The 23,167-nt window shown below is 50.7% G+C and overlaps 1 protein-coding gene across 1 annotated transcript in view; it reads right to left on the bottom strand.

The window, feature by feature from the left end:
• The window catches only part of LOC105697583 (glutamate receptor ionotropic, kainate 2), a 78,984-nt gene that overhangs the window by 5,670 nt on the left and 50,147 nt on the right, over window positions 1-23,167 (bottom strand). The window contains exons 8-12 of the mRNA XM_012421026.1: window positions 13,936-14,088; window positions 7,230-7,331; window positions 7,047-7,148; window positions 4,301-4,504; window positions 149-253 (exon numbers count right to left, since the gene is read on the bottom strand). Of these exons, the coding sequence (XP_012276449.1) occupies window positions 149-253; window positions 4,301-4,504; window positions 7,047-7,148; window positions 7,230-7,331; window positions 13,936-14,088 (666 nt within the window). The remainder of the gene's footprint in view (window positions 1-148; window positions 254-4,300; window positions 4,505-7,046; window positions 7,149-7,229; window positions 7,332-13,935; window positions 14,089-23,167) is intronic.

Here is a 23,167-nt window from a genome sequence, read left to right as displayed (position 1 = left end):
TTCATTAGTGTCTCGCCGGGCCAAGGCCAAAATTACAGGAAGCGCCTCGGAAACGAGCCGCATCCAGTGCCGAGCCCAGTTCGGTCGGCCCTTTTCGTTTCCGGGGGACGACTCTCGAGAAACCGAGTCCGAGGAGACGGATACCCACCTTGAAAAGTATGGAGATCCCGAGGTTCATGAACGGCTTCGTGAAGTCGATGACGCTCTCCCGGGCGTAGTTTATCGTCATCGAGCCCACTGCCAAGTCTGCCTTCTACAAACCAAACCAGAGAGCCGTGTTATCGAAGGTACCTCTTACCCCGCCGTTAAAGTACGTTCAAGCTGTACCTCTACCCACTACCGAACTCACGTTTCGCTACCTTCTCAATGTGATCTAATTACCCGGGAGCGGGAGACACAGGTTTCGGGAATTACCTCGATAGAGCGAACGATCCGCGGTTTCGTTACGTGCGTTACCCGGCCAATTTCCATCTAACCCCTGCTTCGCGAGGGCTTCGAGTGGACGCGCCTTTGGAAGGAAGGACAGACTCCGACCAAAGACCACTCGACGCGTCGTTTCCCCGATTCGCCCATTCGGGCGACGCATTTACGGCGTTGCGCCCTGAATCGGGACGTAGCCGATTAAAAAGATCAGCTGAAAGGAGTCACGGGGGGTCGGGGCCGGAATTTACATCTCCGAGCGGCGTCCCTCGGGGCGCGGGTATAGAGGGGACGAGAAAGCTCTCGGTGCAAGCGGTGCAGTCGATACAAGAGGGAGCCGCCACCGAGGAAAGCGCGCGTTCGCCAGCCTCGGTGAAATAAAGAGATTCCGTACCGAGCTGGCCCGGGTCTCCGATATTTAACTGCTTTTTCAGCGCCCGATTCAGCCCCCGCGTGTCGGCGGGGAACGCCCGGGGAGAAATTTATTTTCCGCCACCTGTTCGAAAGTGGCCGTTGTCGCGCTTCGCCGATCCACGAGTTTCGAGGCGCCGATCGTGCACTATTAGGAAGTCTACCGGGGGGGTCGCGAGAATCTGCAGCTTCAGGGAAAATACGGGAAAATCAAGGCACTTTTCGTTCGGAAAACTAACCGGGACCCGTCTGGGTGGCGGCGCCTTTTACGAGGAGGGTCGATGGGGAGGAAAGGCGCGATAGGCGGGACAAATAATGCTCCTCGTGAATTAATCTCGATAAATTTCAGTTTTATAGCCAATACATCCGGCTGAGGCCTCCGGAATTCATGGCTGAAACATTTTTTCGCGCTTTTTAGAGGAGGGCGTAAAATCGTCTCGGATGGGAGCTACCGAGCCTGTCGTCGACCCTAACTCCTTGTCACCCGGGCTCGGTACCTCGCGGCTAAAATATGATGGCCTCTGTTCCTGAGATCCGCTTACTTTTTCACCATCCAGCCAGCATTTCACTCGAGAGCACCGATTCCTCCCCGCGCTTTGTATTCTTTGGTTCTTGCGGTGCTCCCCCCGGATTCCTCGTCTTTCATTTTTCCCACATCCGTTCCTCTCCGCGGTTTGCGTGTACCATAGAAGAGTTCATAAATATGCACGGGCGGGCGAAGAAGGAGCCCTTCTCTTTGGCAAATATTCTACCGTACAGAGGAGGGAAGATAATTAACTAAGTTGAAAAATTCCACCGAGGCCAAATAGGTTCTTTCCGCGGTGGATCCGGAGCACCGATTTCTCCGTTCTTTGCCATTCCCCGGTTATCGCCCCTCCCCCCGTCATCCCTTTCACTCGGTTCCCGTCCTTTCGGAGTCTCCTTGTATCCGTCTCTCGCTTCGGCGGAGAGAACAAATGATGATCCGAGAAAATTAATATAAGCGACCCGACGCATTTGGCATTGTCGCACCTGCGCTCGAAAGAAACTTCCGGAAGAGACCGACGAGCCCGGGATTTTTCTTGCCTCGACAAAGTTTCCCTTCTTTGAGCGTGAAATGAGGGGGAAAGATTTATTAACCCCCGGGAAGAAGCATATCAAGAAACCCGGAATAACTTTATCATCGCCGAAGGGGGTAGGTGCGAGAACGGGGTCTTTAGCCTCCCGCCTATCCACCGCTGCCGATTGAAAGTTTTACAACACCCGGCGATTTAAATTTCATCTTACGAAATACCGCGTCTGAGTTATGTCCGGCTTCCCCGGCACTTCCGGTGGTAATAAAGCGACGATATAACGCGAGGAAAATGACACGCAGAAATATGCTTTCGAGAAGCTGTTTCCCCCAAGCGCGACAATTACGCCCCGTGATTAATCGACCTTCGGGGTGGTTATTAACCGTCGGGCGGCTCTACTTTTCAACGTTGGCAGCTATAATTCATCAAGGATTCGCCGTTTTATCGGGCAATTCTTCCGAAAACGCGGTCGCTGCCACTTGCCGAACCATTGGGGACGCTCCCTCGTTTTCCCATGGCTCCCTCTTCCCCATGACTCCCTGCGGTTTAATTCACCCTCGAGGGTTCTTTCTTTCCCGAGAGCATCGGAAAGGCGTTAAAAAATGGTTAACCAAAAGATAAAGATGATCCGAGCTCGGGAGGGAAATCCGAGGCGCGACTAAGCGAACGTCGCATCGCCGGCTGGTGGTTTCGGTTTTATTTAGATATCGCTCATCGCGATAACGAAGCGAGACGAGGCGGGAGGAAAAGTCGTCGAGTAAGGGAAAAGCGGCAGGCGAGAGGGAAGGATACAACCCGAGGGCGAAGGGAGATATAACCGACTTGGCTCGATTCGGCGTGCAAATGGCGCCGGCTCGGCAGGAGGTACGAGCAATCGTTTCTTCCCGGATTCGGCCTCCAGGAGCCTCGTCGAAGTCTCGATCCCCGAATAGGTCGAGATCCGATCGCTCCTCTCGTCGATCCTCGGCCCCGGGCTTAATTAGGACCGCGAAAAAGGACCGCGACATGGACGACGAACAAAAGTCCGATAACGAAGGTTCGACCGAGCGTGAACCCGCGGACGACCCCGACCCCTTTCCGTTCCCTTCGGTTCCGCTGAATTACGGAAATTGCGGGAACCCCGGATCGCGGAAACGCACGCCGGAAGAACGAGCGAGGGTGGGATCGAGTCGATCGATCGGCTCGATCGATCCGGCCGGAGGGTCTCGGATTAAGGAGGAAAGAAAACGCGTCTGGCGGGCACGCCGACGCGAAATTGGGCATTAGGGAGATCAGCCGTCGTGGGCCAAACTTGAGGAGGTCAACGAGAGCACGGGAATTTATCCCAATTGCGATCCGACCGTCGCGACCTCCTCTTTGCAATGAATGAAAATAGTCTCTTCCCCGAAGAGCCAGGCCAGTGTCATCGGGGAAGTCGCACAACGGCGCAAGAAGTAAAGGGATTGACTGCTCGGATGTGTCCTCTAAATCTGCATCGGTGGTTCTTCCGGGTTCGGTCGTTTGCAATGCAAAGGGGAAACGTACTCGGTGACCGATCTGAAATTCGAATCGGAGAAATTTCGGTCCCGCTCTAACGTCTGCGCTTAACGAAGCGAGTCCACGGCGCTCGTCGAATCGAAAGAGGACTCGATCTTCCGACCGATGGCCTCTCCTGGTATTTTTAATACATCAATAAATGCCGCGTCCCGTCTTTTAGCGGCGCATATAAAGTTTACCGCGACTGGAGCCAGGCTGCTCTCGAAATTCCGGTCGATCGGCTCGGGGGCGTCCACTTCGAATTTCCCGCGGATCGAAAGGGCCAACGAGACGTTTACCGTTCATTTCGTTAACGTAGGAGTTTAATTTTTCTTCCCCGGAGGCCGGGTAATAAAATGATTGCCAACAGAGAGGGGCAAATCAAACCCGAACCGCGAGCGAGGGGGGCGACTGGAAACCGCGACCGCTTCAATTTTCCCCGGCAATTATTACAGGCGCATCGGCTGTTTTCCTCTCGCTCGAAATTCCGCGGGAAATTCTTCCTCCGCGGCCGCCGTTGATCGAATCAATTCCGTTGAATTGCCGCGACCCCCGCAAAAAATAGTCACGTAGGTTTCTCGAATCCGCATATTCGGCAGAAACGATGACGAAAGGAGAACGAGAGGGAGACAGGAACGAGGTTAAAGAGTTAGCGCCCCGGTGTAAACCGGGGGAGAGAGAACTCAAAATTCTCTGGGAATAAAAATCCGCTCGATCGGCGAACTCGGACGCCGGGAAATCCCAGGGAAAAAATTCTGCATTAACTAAAAGCACGTACTTCTGCCCTCCGCGTTTGCCTCGAGGCCTGATTAGGAGGGGCGAATTTAGGTGGAGTAGGTGGGAGGTAATTTCGCCCGCTCGGAGGTCGGAAGCGTAGCCGAGGTGTAGAGAGGGACTCTTACCTTGTCCATGAGCTGCCTTACGATTCCATTCCACTCGCCGGTCTCGTAATCGTAAACCCCGTACTTGCCGTCCGGGACCAGTTCGATTCGGTAAACGAATCCGACCATCCGGGCAATCTCCTTGAGGAGATCGATGCAGAACCCCTCGTACCGTGCATTCCCCGTGTAGTTGCCCTGGCCCCGCAGCATTACATACGGCTGTTCCTACGGGGAGCAGTAAAAGTGCTTCTCTAGCTCTTTTAGCGAAGGAGCGGGAGGTGATCGCGCGAAGGACGCGACGAGAAATTAGTCCGGCGGCGATTTTTCGATTCTATCCTCGACTCGTTTTACCATTATTGCCCTCGATTCAATCGGCGCCATTTTGAAAATTCCTGCTTCGCCTCTCTTTGATGTCTAACTAACGCTCAGAGACCGAAATAACGGGCAACGGTGCGCTCCTCGAGGGACTTGTCAAGTTTCGTGGGTGGTTTGCGGGATAAATGAAGAGGAGATCGTTTGTCACGTCGCGGCCAGCGGGGATAAATTTTTGACGGTCGATACCGCGAGGCGTGATTTTTCCTTTTTTTTTTTTTTTTCAGGGAAATTATGGAATCTGCCCGGGGGTGAATCACTCGGTGACAGTTAACAGAGCATTTAGACTGGATCGGTTGACCGCGATCGGAGCGGTCCCGAGTCCACCTGTTTTCCGGGATTCACCGATATCACCAGGGGTAGTCGCTCTTCTACCCTGATAACTGTCACCGGTGACAATGGTCAAATTGGTATTTACAATGCTCCTCTCGTCGGTGCGTCGTTCGTACCGGTGACACGCGCGTATCAGCCGATACGCCCACACCTCGTCCTCGTTTCGTTCGGTCCGAATACCATGGCGACGCGAATCCCGGGGCGTTCCATGGTGATCGGTGCGGCCGATTGCCCCGACTCTCGACGAGTCATTATTGCGAGACTAAACGAGCTCTAAGAGGGCCAAAGCTAATTTCGACATTACACGAGTCCGCGTCCCGTGATAAATATTTCGGCGCAACCAAAAATGAAGGGATCGATGCCAAATATCTAATGCCTAACCTAACCCTTTGTTCCGAGGGTGGGCATGGCGTGGACGAGTTTGCAGAAAACCCGGAGATAATCGCTATTCGTGGTGGCAAGAAAAAATAATAGAAAAAAAAAAGAAAAAAAAATACTGCTACCCTTTCCCGGGTTTCCTCTACGTGTTATTGTCGAAAAGTCCGAGTTTAAGCAGGAATTAAGGGACCTTCGTCGCGAAGGAACGCTTCCGTTCTTCGTTGAAACTTCGGTCCAATTTCCCGCGAAAAAGTTTCCATGACTTTTCCGGACGTGCGGATGTAAACTTTTGTTCTCTCTCGCGAACGCCCGGGAGGGGGATGAAAAAAATTGTCCAGGCGAGGATAGGGCGAATCGGGAGGTCGTCCAGGAAGAAACGGAACTTCGAGGGGAATTAAGCCAGGAGTTGAGAGATTCAAGTGCTGAACTAACGAAGCTAAGAGGGATGTTTCTTCGAGATAGGGAATCGCCTCGGATCTACTCGAAATTGCTAACGGCTACGAGCAACTGTTACGACACGGCTAATTACCACGACGCGGTTGTACTCGCATCGCCTATTAATACCCTACGCGAATGACTACTGTACTCCAAAGCAAGCCATACTGCAAAACGCTTGTACCCAACATCACCAATAAGCATTTCTACGGTACGGGTATAGGTAAGTTTACACGACTACAGTGTGTTCGGTTAACTGCGAACCGTAACCGTCAAGTGAAAACGTGGCTGCCAAAACAATCCCGGGGCAATTCCGCGGCCACGTCTAAAACAATGGATTCGGGAGGAAATTTCTCGAAACACCGTGAAAGTCCGCAACGCCGGATTCGACTTTGGAGATGCCACCCGAGGGTACATCCTCGCGACTGTCAAAACTCGAAGCGGTAATCGCGGTCGTAAGGTGATAACGTATAATGGGAGCGAAACTCCTTTCAAAGCCAAACACCTACCAAGGAGGAGGAAGAATGGCTCGAAATTGCCGTGACGAACGCAGATGTCGGAAATTTGTCAAAGGCGCGGGAAAGGTGGAGGAGAAATTTCATCACGTACCCGGGTTAAGTGTATTGAATTTTCAAAGGACACTTCTCTCTTAAGGGGGTCGTCTCCTCGGCGCTTCCGGTACGGGCAAGGTAAGAGTAGAGGATGGAAATTAAACAAACCAAATCATACATGTCCCATGAGCTCTCTGACGATGCCGTTCCACTCGCCGGTTTCCGGGTCCCGGGCGCCGTACTTCCGGTCCGGGACGAGTTCCATCCGGTACGAAAAGCCCACCTCTCTTGCAAGTACCTCGAGGAGGTCCACGCAAAAACCGTAAAACCGAGAGTTGCCCGTGTAGTTCTTTTCGTAGTGCATCATCACGTACGGCATCTCCTGGCGCGGGTGATTTTCGTTTAGACGCCGTTGGCAGTTTCGAGGTGAAAAACAAATGGGAAATAATGAGACAAATCAAAGGTCGCCATGCGTGATCCTCGCTATGAAATTCAGATCAAACGGTACTTTTAGTAGAGGGTCGTTAATTGTTTCGCCCTCTATGCCATCGAGGGTGAGAGGGCATTTATCGCGAGAGTTATGAAAGCGAAAGCCGATGGATGAACGTTATGTGATCCCGATTATCGATCGGGTACACATATTTATACGGGTGAGGTGTGTAATTGGGAAAATCTTCGTTGTTTCTTTCGCAACTCACCAGAATCGTAATGACGATCAGAGTAACGTTGGCGGCGCCAGGCTCGAAGAAAGCCGACATGTCGGTGACGTTTATCCCTGCGCCGGGTCTCCATTCGCCGACCTGGAAAAAAAAGAGATTTTTAAGGGAGGAAAGGTACTCGACACCGATTCGAAAAATCGAAGGAGAGTGAGAAATAAGTACCTTAACGAGCGAGTATTGCTTGAGTTTGAGCAGGTCCAGCTTGAACTGTATCCTCCTCCCCTCCTTGAATTCAATCGGCCCGGAAATGCCCTTCATTTCCACCTGTAACGAGAAATCGTCATGCTCGTAAAGTCGTCAACTCAGTCGCGCATAAATAGGAATTGTTCTTTAAAGTCGGCCGACATGTATAGGGTGTTCGACCCTCCCTTAATTCCCTCGACCACCGTTCCCGTCGAAGCTCGGGATTCTTAGGCCGGTCGTTAAACCGCTCGGTATAGCCCTCGCGAAACTCTGGAAAACGTGAAACTCGGATTACGGCGCGAAGATGGACCATCGGGACGTCCCGATACAACGGAAATCGAACTACCGATCTGACGGAAAGTTCGCGCCGGGACGTAAAAGTTACGAGGCGATATTAAAAGGTACGTCTCGTAAAGCCGAACGTCTTTCTTCGGGACTATTAAGACCCGCGAAGAGGGTGTAAGTGCCTGTTTGCGTCGTAAATTTGAAAAAGTACTATAACCAACTCGTGACGCCAGCTCTCCAGGTATATAGATTGTTCGCGAGGTGATAAAGGCCGCGCTATCAGCGGTCGAATTTAGAGAGGAGAAGGATACCGCGAAATCTCGATTCGATCGCCGTAATTCCGATCCCCGTGTTCCCAGGATCCCGGAAAGACTGTCGGCGACAGTAAAATGAATCCACGGGCGGCTACGCAAGCTGAGAAATACGCACCCACCCCGCGAGCAATGATCGCGGAAATAAAAGCTCCTCGAGGCGTTTCCGTCACGGAATGAAATCCTTCTAGCCGTCTGTTCGACATTTTGACGCGGAATCGGCCGCGGAAACCGTAGACTTCCGCTTCGGCGTGAACGTCCCTTTACGATCGGGAACGAGGTCGTTTCCGAGAGACTCCGCGGAGAATCGCGAGACAATGTGCAGGATAAATGCGACCCTTTCAGCCGGTATAATACGGGACTCGATATCAGTCGATATCTACCATGGTACCTCGAATAGGGTATTTACGGCACACGTGTACAGAGACTCCGGTCGGACTCTGGGGGTGTATGCCAGTAATGTATGCACCGAAGCCAGAGAGGGGGTGGAAAGGGCTCGGGGGAGGAAAATCGAAATCGAGACGTTTTCGAACATCGAACGCATCGAGAACGAATCGAAAGGAGACGTTTCCGCAGTTTCCTTTGCACCCTCGATCACGGGGGTAGATAAATCCCTCATAACGTCATAATGTCGCGCGTGTCCAGCATCCCCGGCCGAGGATCCGAAGTCCCTCGCGCGGCCGGAGTGGAAAATAGCTCCGAGTTCCTCGTGATTGTAATTTGTTATTATGAGCCTTTGAGGAGGAAAAAGGAGGAAACTGGGCAGAGGGAGAGAGAGGGGAAGTCGCGACTGGGGAGGACTCGACTGGCCGGAATATCCTCGGCACGCGCCTGGAATATGAGAACCCGGCTTAAAGCACTGTCTGGTAGTTTTGTGGATTTAGCCCAGTGGAGTCTCGCCTTACGTGCCCCGGATTTCCCGGGTGTCGGCGTCGGACGGGGCTGGTCAAAAAGTGGATCAAGTTCCTGGAACTTTTAACTCCTGCGAAAACGGGCCCGCTCGAAGGACGCGTCCCGACTTTCGAGGATAACCCTGGAAACGACCCGCCTCGCCAGGATCCGTGGACCTCCCGAAATCGAGGGGCACGAGGTGGCGATTGATCCGCGAGGCCGATCGATCGAACCGAGAGACTCGCGCTTCCTCATTAAGGCTCCCTTTGAGGCGGGAAATTCCTGCCGATTTTCCAGTCGCTTTGTCCCGATATCGCGGTCTCCCCTCGCGGGCGATATTTGCGACAACGAGACGACGTCGCGTTATAACTGCACGCGTTGCATTCGCGGCACGATTCGGACGCCCCTTGCGACACCGATAACGATTTCCTCGTTTGCCCTCTCCCGTACTCTTCCTTTCGAACCAGTCGATGGATCTTCCGGGGTGGAAAGTCGGTCCCCTCTCCTTGAAAGGGAGGGGCATTAGTTTTCCGTGGCAATTACTTCTCGTTCGGTTCAATTAAGCCACTCGGCTGGACGGTAATTTAACTGGAGGATTTAGCGGGACCTCGAAATGCCCATTAGGGACCGTTAACTAACTTAGTTATACGCCGCAATTCCAGTTTCCCCTTGACATAGTTAGGACCATGGTGTAATGGCACTTTGCCGCCGAGGCCGACGCGCGTCGTCGCCTTGGGGCCGTTTTCGCGTCCCCCCTGGCTTCGCCGAGATTTTCGGGACCCTAGGACGGCTCCCTCCTCTCGCTACGGCCAATTATAATATTTAATTCATCGAAGACGGCATCGCGATTCCGGGGAAATCGAGCCGCTGGGCACGTCTCCGTCGACAGAGGGTGGATCCGCGATTACGGGACACCGGGCTTGCGGATCCTCGCGGTAAGACGCGGTGCGTCGCGACGCTCCTCCCAGGAATTGAATATCTGCCTTACGTGACGAGGGTCGCTAATAGGGCGCCTCCGCGAAATCGGAGAGCTGGCGCATTTCCAAATGGCGTCTAAATGCCGCGCTGTCATTAGCATTGCAGAGCGGCGCCGTTAATAGCGCGCGGTGCGTTTCTACGGTGCCGGAAAAGTGCATTCCCGTCGCCTCTCCGGGAATTTCTTCTAATCTTTCCGCTCTTCCTTAAGGTGAAGTGAAACCCCCCTTCAAATCAGTCGATTCGAATACAACACTTTTTTTTAAGGGCATTAGACCAAACTGTCCGAAACTTTGACACATCCCTCCTGATCATCTAAGAATTGTCCTGACACATTCAAGATTTGGATTTTTAAACAAAATTTTTTAATTCAGCCCAGACCAGAACAAAAATGGCGTCGAGCTCTCATATTTCGATCAATATACAATTATCGAAGGCTCTGATATGAGAATCAAAAGGGTCAGGACAATTTTACGACAATTTAGAACACTCTGGTAATCGATAAACTCGCATTTGAACGGGATAAAGGCAAACAAAGTGTTGTATGCGCTTCTATGCCAAAACGATGGGAATACGAGGTCTTGGAGTGAAAATTTAATTGATCTGGAAATCACAGATGGCGCAGGAGGTACCACTGCATTCAATTAGGGCCCCAGAAAGCATGAATCCAGAGGATTTCTGGAGTTTTACTTAGATTTCTTTATAATTATTATACGAAAACGACAGGTGGAGTATGCCATTTGGGATAATACCCAATATAATTCGATACAGCTGTCAATGTAAAAACGAACGTCGGCAACGTAGGCATTGAGAAAAATCTTCTTTATCGACGTTGATCAAGTTCCTCGACGTGTTTCACTTCACCTTAATTCCGAGCCCGGTGAATGCGAGGGACATCGAGGCGCCGAGCGTTCTCTCCGTATTTGTGAAAACGACTAGGCCAGTAGATGGGAGAATTTGGAAAATGGTCATCATCCGAGAGGCCTTGCGGGATATTTGGCAGCGTGCAGCAATTCCCCCCGGTGTATTCGTACGAGGAGAAAGCGTTAAAGCTCGTCGCGGACGAACGATTGACTGTGCAATTTCGGGAAGCGACCAGCCGAAACATTGCGCTTTTTTGGGCGTCGCGGGTGCGCGAATACGCACCGTTGGAGGTTGCGCTTTTCGCCGCGATTTGACGGTCGCGATACGTTCCGGCAAAAGTGTCATAATTAAATTCCATAACCGAGAAAGACCTTCGGTCGCCCTCGTCGGGGAATGTCTAACAAATTTTGGGATTCCTGCCGGAAATTCGCGTAGAGGACGCGCGAACTTTCCGATGTGAATGCATCCGACGCACCGGTGTCTGACATTAAGCGCGTATGAATATATTCATTAAAGGTCCGATTGCTAGACCTGTTGGTCCTGCCCAATTGCGCCTCGTCGTCAGGGTTAACCCCGGATCCTGAACCATTCCACGTCTCGATTGTCGTCCGAAATTTGCATCCAACTCCGACTCGACTTCGAGATGGACCGGGTCGTTGCGAAGGGTTTTTGGGGGCTATTGAAAAATCCTGGGGGTGGATTTTTTGGCAGGGGTCCTCCCTCGGGCATTAAGGAGATATGAATATATTCATTAAAGACCCTCCATGATCGATTCGAGACGGGGAGTGAAGGTGTCAGCGAGTGATCGTCGAACTTCCGGCATGTGGAGGCGTGCGCTCGGTATGCGGAATTCCGGAATTCCGCACATCTTGGTCACCGGATGGGGTGCAAATATTCCGGTAGTCGATTAGAGGAGAGGGTTGTACGGTGAAGTAAGGGGATGGGCCGATATTGGATGCTCTTGGTGGCGCTATTAAATTAATAGCTGTGCATAAGTGCCGGGACGGTGTCCGCTGGCTCTCGAATATCGCCGATTAACGCCTTCCTCGCCGGACCAAAGTCGGTCCCGATATTAGACCGAACGTCGTCTCGCGAGTGGAATAGTCAGGAGAAATTCTGCGAGTCGACGAAAAAGAACGCTTTAATGACGCTCGAGGTATCGGGGGTATTTCGAGGACGTTTTAATCGACCGGAGGCTTTTAGTCGGTGCACTTTTCACTCGAGCCGTTCGCCTCTGTCTTATTGTCGAGTAAATTAAAAAGGTGTATCGCTTCACGATTCCGCGTTATTAAAAACAAAAAAAAAATGTTTCCGAGACGTTCTTTTCCCTGGGCGGGAAAATTAGTATCTCCGAAATCCGCCCCATCAAATTCTGCTTCTCTCGGCAGTTCCTTTTTGTTCGGGTTCCCTTGGTTTTTCGGCATTCCGGGTTGGCGTCCCGGAGAACGAAGCACACTATAAACAGGTCTCTACCACCCCGGCGTAATGATCTCGATTTCGCATACATATGCATGAGTCCGCATTAGTGGTCGTGGAATTAGCATAATTACCCTCCGGTCACGGGCGGAACATAACCGCGGTTACGACTGGCATTTTTGCGAGGACCTATACGCATATGCCGGCTACTCGGTACATACGTACACGTGTCGTCCTCGCATGACCACCCTCGAAGCTTTTTGTCTTCTTACCACGTGGCACAAAAGTCACGTGCCGCACGGTCGGGTCACGAGAATTAATCCGAGGGCGTTCAAACGTCACCGAGACCCCCGGAAAAATCGGGTCATAAACCGCGGCTCGAAGTACATTTTAATTAGGGGTTTTTCGTGGAGTCAGGTAGATAAGAGCGACTTCCAAATGGTAATTCCCTTGGTTAGTCGGGTCGCGGAATCTCCTGACGCGAACACGCGTGAACACCCTGCTCCCACGGGGAGGGAAGCACGGAAGGATTTGTGGTTTCTGTTCCGGACAGGTTTCGAGCCGTTCGGGGTATTAAACAATTTATCCGCGGTTAGTCCGTGGCGGAGAATCGCCGCGAGGCTGGCGCTGATGAAAATTTCGGGCGGAAAAACGCCCCAGGTCCCGTTTTGTCAAATCTTTTCAGCTCCCGCGTAATTTTCCATCATCGCGGGTCGACCTCGATTATTCGATCGTGTTTCACACCCGAAGTTAGTTTCGCGCTCCGCTGCTCTTTCCATCGTAACCCGGGTCCGGGCCGAGATTTTGATCCACGTATTCGAGCGCGTCCATTTCGGCCCGGACCTGCCTTAACGAGGCCTTCCACCCTCCCGAAGATAAAGTCCACCTCCTCGTTTTTCCGCCGCGGGTATTTCCCTCAGCGAATCCGGAATATCATCGCTTGGCCATCGACCAACTCCCACCATGGACCGTTCACGGAGGCTGGAGATAGCCCAGAAACTTCAACGGCAATCTCGACCAGAACTTGGAAGAATAAGCGCCCCGGAAAGCGTTGCTTTCGTTAGTTTGCTTAAGGTGAAGTGAAACCCCCTTCAAATCAGTCGATTCGAATACAACATTTTTTTTTAAGGTTATTAGACCAAACTGTACGAAACTTTGACACATCCCTCCTGACCATCTAAGAATTGTCCTGACACATTCAAGATTTGGATTTTTAAACAAAATTTTTTAATTCAGCCCAGACCAGAACCAAAATGGCGTCGAGCTCTCATATTTCGATCAATATACAATTATCGAAGGCTCTGATATGAGAATCGAAGGCGTCAGGACAATTTTACGACAATTTAGAACACTCTGGTAATCGATAAACTCGCATTTGAATGGGACAAAGGCAAAAAAAGTGTTGTATGCGCTTCTATGCTAAAACGATGGGAATACGAAGTGGATTTAATTCACCTGGAAATCACATATGGCGCAGGGGGTCCCTCTGCAGTCAATTAGGGCCCCAGAAAGCATGAATCCAGAGGATTTCTGGAGTTTTACTTAGATTTCTTTATAATTATTGTACGAAAACGACAGGTGGAGTATGCCACTTGGTACAATACCCAATATAATTCGACCCAGCTGTCGATATAAGAACCAACGTCGGCAACGTAGGTATTTAGAAAAATCTTCTTTCTCTACGTCGACCAAGTTCCTCGACGTGTTTCACTTCACCTTAAACGGTGAGATTATCGAGACTTTTTATAGGTGGGTCTCGTACGTTGGATCGGCCCAGACTGGAAGAGGAGGGCGAAGTCAACATCTCCAGGGAGGAAGCCACCGAGAGATCTATCACCTTCCGCACTCTCTCGTAATAAATTAGTTACGACCGTTAAAAATGTCTGCGGTAGAAATCTCGAGGGGGGGCTCGCCGATACCACAGGTGAAGAATAAGTGCTCACCGAGTTGATGTAATTGATGAGAGAGAGTCCGCCGTCCCAGGGGTGCTCCAGCTCGCAGGAGAGGTTGGCAGGTCTGAGTGCGTGCGACTGCTCCAACGTCCTCAGGCCGACTGCGAAGACTTGCACGCTGTCGTACATCAGGGCAGGCTCCGCCTGGAAAATCGAAATCCAGCCTCCATTAGATGCCTAAACGTTCCCGCTTCGTCCATGTCAGACTGCTCTCCTCTCCCCTCGCTCAAGGTTTTCGCACCTAAGGATCCACCGTCACCAAGTTCCGCCCTTTGAAGACGTCCCATTAAATGTCGTTTTCCCCGGCGGACGCCCACAAAGAGACGCGTCGGACCTCCTTCTAGGAAAATATCAAAGGGGGATGACTGGAAACGAGGGGAAAAAATCGGAGGCTGCGACCCAGGCCGGACGCGGCCAGGATTTAGAAATATAAATCCGCGAATAACGAAAATAAAATTCCTGGATGTGTTCTCCGAAAAGCGGAGTAAGAAGATAACGTCCTGCTTCGAGGCGATAACTCCTCCCCGCTTAGGAGAAAGAAGCCATGGCGTCCCGTTGCGAAAGCTTTCGGCTCGCGTACTCAGTTTTTATCTCCTCGGCTCGAAAGTTCGCATGTGCTCTTTGCGGGGGAGTCCTTATCTCGGGGGTTCCTCTGTTTCGGAGCTCTCCGAGGAAAATGAAAGATGAAGCCTGGGAGGGAAAACGGCGGGGAATGGATCGGGGAGAGCCGAGAAAAAGCAGGAAACAGAGACTGAGAGGTACCAGACGGCAAAGCGCTCGCAGTGCCGCGCCACGGCCGGCGAACCGAGTTGGACAAACACATTTCCTTTCCATTTCCCGAGAATTTTGCCCCCTCATCGCGAGACAATGCCTCGGATATTAATGCGGCACCCTCTCCCGTCCTCTAAATTCGTTTGTTCGCCCTCCCGGCACCTCCTTGGCTTCCGATCCGCCATCTTGCGTCTTCGTGCCCGAAGAAAGTGCCGCGGACTCGTTCCTTTGCTCGCCGAAGGCATCGTCATTCGACTCTAATCGGTTCTAACCTCTCCCCGCTTTCACCCCTCGATCTCTCGATTTTTATTAAATAAATAATTAATTAAGAATATACGTCGTATCGCCTTCTAAAAAAATAAACGCCACAGGCGGTTCGTGATTTTTCCATATCCTGCCTCTTGAACTTCGCCTTCATTTTTCGTCCTCTACCCGTTAGGAGTGTTTAGGTCTTCTTTCTCTTTTAGCCTCGAGAAGAAATTAATCGCCCTCTAGTCTCCCTTGATCGTTGGATTTTTTCCTTTCGAACCAAAATGCACCCGGGAGGAAAGGCTTGCTCATTTCTACATTTTTTCGCCTTATATCTACCTCTAATCGCTTTCCAGGGGAGGGACGACGTTTATAGTCGAGGTCCCTGCAACTTCAGGAAAAATCCAATCCGACCCTCCGATGACGCGTGCTCACTTTTACCTCGTTTCACGGAGGGTGAGCGTTTTCGCTAAGAGACCGCGATTTGGCACAATTTTCCGGGCGTTAATTCTACTTTTGTACCATTCAGGTAGAGCCGGGAGAATTATTCCATTCATGCTCCACCTTTTCCGACAGTCGAGTGGTGACTTTCGGCTCCGCTGTATCCCGAGGTGAGTTATAGTCGCAAGCTCCCTCGGTCAAGCTCCGGAACTATTCCGGAGGCACGTGGCCGCGGGGTGATCCCACCATGACGAGAGGAAAGCTCCTTGAACGTCGCCGCGGAATCCTGAAAAGGATTACTCGGCGCTTTCCAAGTCCGCGGTTTCCTAACTTTTTCGCGTCCGCGGCTCTTCCGCCGCTGAATCCTCGCGTTTAATTGCCCCTCTGTATATTAAAGGGTTCAGAGGTCCGCACAACCGCCGCAGGAGAAATTATTAACGGGGGACGGTATCCGGAGAGCCTTTCACACGTAGGATACGCCCGGGATAGTCGACCCTTTTTGTCCCGGGTCGGCCGATAGCTGATAAACTTTTTTTTCGAGAATTATTACCCCCTGCCAGGAATTTCTTTATGAACTAAAGAGCAGGATTTTTATCGAGCATCGGGGAATTATTTGACTTTTTAATCCGCCGATAAAGTATGTATCGATTATCAGAGGCGTGGCGCGTTTGCCGTCGACGTCCGGGGAAAACTTGTATATCGGGAAAACAGAAAACTCGGCATCGTTATTTTCACTTTTCATTGGATTTTTGAGCGATCGAAGCTAAGTGTCGATCGGAGATCTACGTTCGGTGATGTTCCCTCATCCGTACTTATTAACTACGATTCATCCCTCGAGAAAACCATCTCGCGTCTGCCGCGAGAGCGCTTTGCTCGGTCCATCCGTCGTTGAAACTTCTTTAAGAGAGTTATAGCCACAGCCCGGAGATCCTTCATCCTCATTGGAAATTTAATTAAGATTCAAAGGCGGGAAACTTGGACAACGTGATTCATCGTTCCTTTCTAGAAGCCCTCGGCGGTCACTGGCTCTGGGATCTGATTCTCGAGTTCATCCGGATTTTTCATTCTCATACGGAGATTCGCATGAAAAATTTTGCATTCTTGCGAAGTCGCGTCATCGGTCAACGTATGAAAGTCGCACACGAAACTGTTACTTTCGCCTGCGAGTGTAGATCTTATGAATTCGAGAATAGGGTCCTTGGAGGCCTATCGTCTCTCTCTTGCTCTCGAAAAAATAAAAAAAATTCAAAATCAGGATCAGGGTTAAGGTGAAGTGAAACACCCTTCAAATCAGTCGATACGAATGCAACACTTTTTTTTAAGGGTATTAGACCAAACTGTCCGAAACTTTGACACGTCACTCCTGATCATCTAAGAATTGTCCTGACGCATTCAAAATTTGGATTTTTCCAACAAATTTTTTAACTCTGCCCAGACCAGAATCAAAATGGCGTCGAGTTCTCATATTTCCATCAATATACAATTATCGAAGGCTCTGATATGAGAATCGAAAGGGTCAGGACAATTTTACAACAATTTAGAACAATCTGGTAATCGATAAACTCGCATTTGAATGGGACAAAGGCAAAAAAAGTGTTGTATGCGCTTCTATGCCAAAACGATGGGAATACGAGGTCTCGAAGTGAAAATTTAATTGACCTGAAAATCACAGATGGCGCAGGGGGTCCCTCTGCAGTGAATGAGGGCCCCAGGAAGCAAGAATCCAGAGGATTTCTGGAGTTTTACTTTGATTTCTTTATAATTATTGTACGAAAACGACAGGTGGAGTATGCCACTTGGTACAATACCCAATATAATTCGACCCAGCTGTCGATATAAAAACCAACATCGGCAACGTAGGTATTTAGAAAGATCTTCTTTATCGACGTCGATCAAGTTCCTCGACATGTTTCACTTCACCTTAAGCGACTAATTCTCGAGTGTCCTATCCGGAGACGTATCGAATATTCATCGGGCCCCTCAGGTCGGCGATTTTCTCGAATCCCGGAAGTTGTCGCAGGGTTGCGAATTAATGGGAGGAGGCGAGTCGGGCGGCGAAGTTCCCGCGAGACGACGTCGCCCTCGCGGCTTAATGTAAACGGGTAAACACAACCGGATGCTGCGGAATTTCTCAGCGTATTTACTCGGCAAATACGTCCCTCGGATCGGAAACTTCGGCGGCCGCGCGGCCGTCCCGTCGCCGTTCCGCCGCCGTCCCGGCGATGCCCCGGCGCGTAAGCCCCGCACACGCACTCCCCCCGCGTGCACGGAGCTTAATTTGCTTCGGCGCGCCGTACGAGAGCGAGCTTTAGTCACCGTTTCGCATAACACGCCCCTGTCCTCGGGAAGCATAAATTTCATTAGGGAATTCATCAACTTTCCCGGCGAGCCCGGAGCGAGTCGTACTTCGCAGCCATGCGAGAGCTTTCCAATTAACGCTCGCCGAACTAAGCGAGCGTCTCCTCTCCGTCGGACTGCCCATTGCCCCTTGTCGCCCTCTCTCGTTTCTCTATTTCTCAATCCCTCTATTACTCTATTTCCCTTCCTCTTCCTCCACGTGGCCAGATTACGGGGCCCTCCCTTGGGAGGTCCGAGCTTTCGCTCTCTTCCCTTCGCGGACCGAATCGGCGCCTCCGGTACTTAGGGTACCGAGGGGCCGGTAATTCGGATTATGAAGATGTAACGAGGGAGACGTAATTCCGCACGCGACGTGTGTCCCTCGTCTGTCCGATCTCGCGGGGGTGTATCGCTATTTCGGGCATCGTCTCCATTGTGGATGTCCCTGGCCGCCCAAAGGGGGTGGCGGGCAACTTAAAGCACCGTGAACGTGGAAGCTCGAAATAACAACGGTTTATAGACATTATTGCAGTTAATGCGACCGCGGTGTAATTAGAAGTTTGCACCGAGAGCTCTCGAGCTCGGAGGAGAGGGAGAGGGTGAGTACCGTCGAGAGTTATGGCTGCGTACCGAGGGCACGGGGTGCCCTGCATTCCACGGGGTTGGGAATGTACGCGAATAAATAATTATGTAAATAAATAACTACTTCTTCCCCCACCGTGGATGTGCCCATCTTGGCCGGTTTATCCGTTCCTCGAGACCTCTTATCTGGGGAGACAGACCCGCGGAAAGAAAAAGGAGGGCGGAAAATGGGAGAAGAGAGGAGGTGCGAAATCGCTGCTTTAAGTTGTAACGCCGGGCCAAGATGGCGGCCCATTGGCCCTGTCGTTTCTAGTTAGCCGGTATTTCGCGAGTAAATTGCAACGCGGTCGGAACCACTTGAAATCTTCATCTCCGTCTCGTTTATCCCGTCTTCCGGCCACCCGCCATCCTCTTCCTGAGATGTCCGGGCGACTTAGTCGATCCTTCCTCTCCCTTTCTCGCCCGAATTTCCCTCCTAGTCTTTCTCTTTCCCTCGCTCCCTCTGGCCCCGGCTTTCTCTCATCGCGACAACAAACTTCCTCGGCGGAAAGGGCACGTATCTCGTTCAACTCGCTAATGCGAATTTGCGAACGCGGAATAAATGGTGTCCCCACGTTTTCGCCCCTGGGCGAAGAAAGATGGCGGCCGCCGGGCGGAAATAGTTGCCGGTCCGTTTGAGTTCCTGTGGGAACTTCCGGAAAGGCGGCCAGAGGAATCTCTCGACGATAACGCACCCCGAGCCGGAAATTTCCGGAGTGTACAGGGCGCGTTAATGCGCAATTGTTCGGATGCCTCCCGGTGATAACGGGAATAATGCAAGGGATATTTAACGTCCCCCCTATAGTTACTTTCGCAATCGATGCTTGATCCCGTCGTATTTTGCCCTTGGACCGCCGATACGGTCGCTCCGGTGATAACTCATAGTTTTATAGGTTATCGCTTCCTGGAGTGGGTTCCCACGTGGTTTCGCGCGTTCGCCTAACGCGACCAAATCCACGGTGAATTTCTGCCACGGTTTTAAGGTGAAGTGAAACACCCTTCAAATCAGTCGATTCGAATACAACACTTTTTTTTAAGGGTATTAGACCAAACTGTCCGAAACTTTGACACGTCACTCCTAATCATCGAAGAATTGTCCTGACACGTTCAAAATTTTGATTTTTGAACAAAATTTTTTAACTCAGCCCAGACTAGAATCAAAATGGCGTCGAGCTCTCATATTTCGATCGATATACAATTATCGAAGGCTCGGATATGAGAATCGAAAGGGTCAGGACAATTTTACGACAATTTAGAACACTCTGGTAATCGATAAATTCGCATTTGAACAGGATAAGGGCAAAAAAAGAGTTGTATGCGCTTCTATGCTAAAACGATGGTAATACGGGGTCTCGGAGTGAAAATTTAATTGACCTGGAAATCACAGATGGCGCAGGGGATCCATCTGCAATCAATTGGGGCCCTAGAAAGCTTGAATCCAGTGGATTTCTGGAGTTTTACTTCGATTTCTTGATATTTATTGTACGAAAACGACAGGTGGAGTATGCCATTTGGTACAATATTCAATGTAATTCGACCCAGCTGTCAATATAAAAACGAACGTCGGCAACGTAGGCATTTAGAAAAATCTTCTTTATCGACGTTGTTCAAGTTCCTCGACGTGTTTCACTTCACCTTAATACTCCGATTCGAAGGGACAATGAAAATTAAATGCCTCCCTAACGTGGAAACGGTGCGCCGGAAATGCATAACTCGGTGGCGCCGGGACGCGCATACGCACTTCGGCGTAACTCGCGGAAATGAATTCCGCAGGGCGAACGGGTTAAAAAGCATTTCGACAAGTAAATTCCGCGCCCTTCCCGCATTTTGCGTCCCGACGACCTTTTCCTTGCGTGTAATACGGGGAAGCGAATGAAAAGTGCACCGGGGATGGTAATTAAATGGGGAGTTTGAAGCGCGCTTAAATACTTTTTTCGTCCATCTCGCGTGATTTGCGCCCTCGTCGGGGTGTCTAAAGAAACCGATAAACAAGGGACGAAAGGATCCAGTTTCCCGAGGACACGGGATCGGCAGGCGGAAAAAGTGCCATTTCGAGGCTGATTCTTCCGGTCGTAAAAATTGACGGAGGCGAGCGGTTATCGACGCTCCTTCTTCGATCGGTCTCCACGAGGGTGTCGGAAACGGAGCCGTTCGTCGAGTTTACAATCAAGAGTGGGAGCCGTGAAGGAGCCTTAACTAGATTTGTAGGGGGCCGGCAGTTGCGAGCCCGGCTTAAGCCGCAAATTCCGCGGAACAACTTGGCGGTGATCCGAGGGAAACTGTCGGTTTCCGCCGCTATTTCTTGCGGCGGTCCCTCGCGTTAAGCCCCGTCCACAAAGTGCCGATTCCATTTTCCACGGGGCGAGCAACGCGGCTTTACGCCTTCTGAAATTGCGCGGTCGTTACCGCGATTACGCGTGTACACGGGGTAAACGGGGGGGCCTCTCGGTACAAGTGCAGTCATCGCGTAGCGCCATTCAAATCCACCGGCAAATATTTGCCGACTTCCGGCGCGGTCTATCGCGAATCCGAGACCGGGTTTCGGGGGCTGCCCTAGAGTTCTAAATCCAGTAAGTTACGTCAGAAACGAAGAGAAATTCCCGGTAATTTATCGCTAATTTCTCCAAAGCCTTTGTTTATCGAGAAATTATGAGAATTTGAATTTTTCAACAGAGCGAACGAGAGGTTTCGATTAGCTATAGAGAAACATCGTAGAGGGGAGTTTCCGTTGCACGTTCTCCGTAGCCAATCAAAACCTCCCATACGCTTCGTCGCAGAATGAAATGTCAGTTCGTTTGAAACAAATGGCATGGAATTTTCCGTGAAGTTGTACATACGTGAATATTTTTACCTGGAATTAAATACGACCCTATAATAAATATTTTCTAATAGTAATTATTACTCCTTAGCTTGAACTTTGAAGTTGATTGAAAAGAAAAAAAAGTTATTTAAACGAAGAAACCTAAAGTATAAATAACAGAATTAACGTTCTCTTAAATTCTCAATGTTCCCGGTAACTTACGGTATGTTTCACAGTTACCTTCTCCAATTTAATGTTACCGAGAATTTTCGAACTCTAGGCTGCCCCTGTCGGCGAGTTCCGGTTAAATTTATCTTGGCATCCTCAAGTCCCGGCCACTCCGGGATGACGAACGCCCCGTCGAAATCTCCACTTAATTGGGAATATCGAGCGAATTTAATCGGCGGAGGGACGAATGAATATCCGGACGATAAATTGACGAGAAAGATATAGATCACCCGGGAGTCCCTGCTCGCGCATGTCGCGTCATTACGGCACGTTACCGACCCTGTATCATTCCCGGCACGTCCCGTTCGAGTTTCTTGCGGGCTCGTCTAGGCACCACCGAAAAGCCATGGCGCGACTGCGCTCGAAAAACAACGGTAGACGGTATAAACCCCAGCGGAGAAGTTCGGGGTCCCGAACATTTACATTTGTATGAATAATACAAACGCGTCTTTCTACACCGAGTCAATTACTCGCTCCTTTCCTCGCAATCGGCCTCTTTCTCTCTCCTGCCCCGCTCCGTTCTTTCTCTCTCCCTTTCCGTTTGTCTTTCCTCGTAGCCATTTGAAACTCATCCGAAAGACGTTCGCCGAGACTCCAGTAGAATCCCCTCTGTTAAATTAACATGGCCGACTCGAAATTTGCACTCATCCGAGTCGTACCGGGGCGCAGCCAACGGCAGAATTTCTCGGCTTTACAGAGTTTTGGGATTTACAATTTATTAAGGTGAAGTGAAACCCCCTTCAGATCAGTCGACTCGAATGCAACACTTTTTTTTAAGGGTATTAGACCAAACTGTCCGAAACTTTGACACATCCCTCCTGATCATCTAAGAATTGTCCTGACACATTCAAGATTTGGATTTTTAAAGAAAATTTTTTCATTCAGTCCAGACCAGAACCAAAATGCCGTCGAGCTCTCATATTTCGATCGATATACAATTATCGAAGGCTCTGATATGAGAGTCGAAAGGGTCAGGACAATTTTACGACAATTTAGAACACTCTGGTAATCGATAAACTCGCATTTGAACGGGACAAAGGCAAAAAAAGTGTTGTATGCGCTTCTATGCTAAAACGATGGGAATACGAGGTCTCGAAGTGAAGATTTAATTCCCCTGGAAATCACAGATGGCGCAGGAGGTCCCTCTGCAGTCAATTAGGGCCCCAGAAATCATGAATCCAGAGGATTTCTGGAGTTTTACTTAGATTTCTTTATAATTATTGTACGAAAACGACAGGTGGAGTATGCCATTTGGTACAATACCCAATATAATTCGACCCAGCTGTCGATATAAAAACCAAAGTCGGCAACGTAGGCATTTAGAAAAATCTTCTTTATCTACGTCGACCAAGTTCCTCGACGTGTTTCACTTCACCTTAACCCCGACGAATCGCCCCGCTCTGGAGAGGGGGAGATCCGGGACAATAAGGGGAAAAAGCGGGGTCCGAAATATGTTCCGGACCGGGTTTCAGGGACCACGTCGACGAGGGCGACGGCGACGGCGCGGAATGTCTATCGGCCTGGCAAATAAAATAATAAAACGCTTCGAGTGCGAGATTGTCTGATTTACGAGGCAAACAGCAGAGGTTATCCACCGTGGCGGAAATTCAGTGATTCATCGGCGACAGAGGGGGAAGGAGGCGGAGACTCCGGTATCCCGGTGTCCCGGTATCCCGGACACTCCCCCGTCTATCCCGACCGGCCGAGAACTTCCCGTCGCGGCGATGAGGGAACATCCAGGAACATCGGCGAACATCCCTTCGAGTTCCCGCTCCC

Source organism: Orussus abietinus, unplaced genomic scaffold, assembly GCF_000612105.2.
Source record: "Orussus abietinus isolate OABI.00-Male unplaced genomic scaffold, Oabi_2.0 scaffold39, whole genome shotgun sequence".
Lineage (NCBI taxonomy): Eukaryota > Metazoa > Arthropoda > Insecta > Hymenoptera > Orussidae > Orussus > Orussus abietinus.
Note: the sequence above shows the minus strand (reverse complement) of the source record. Positions and strands in the feature narration are given on the sequence as shown.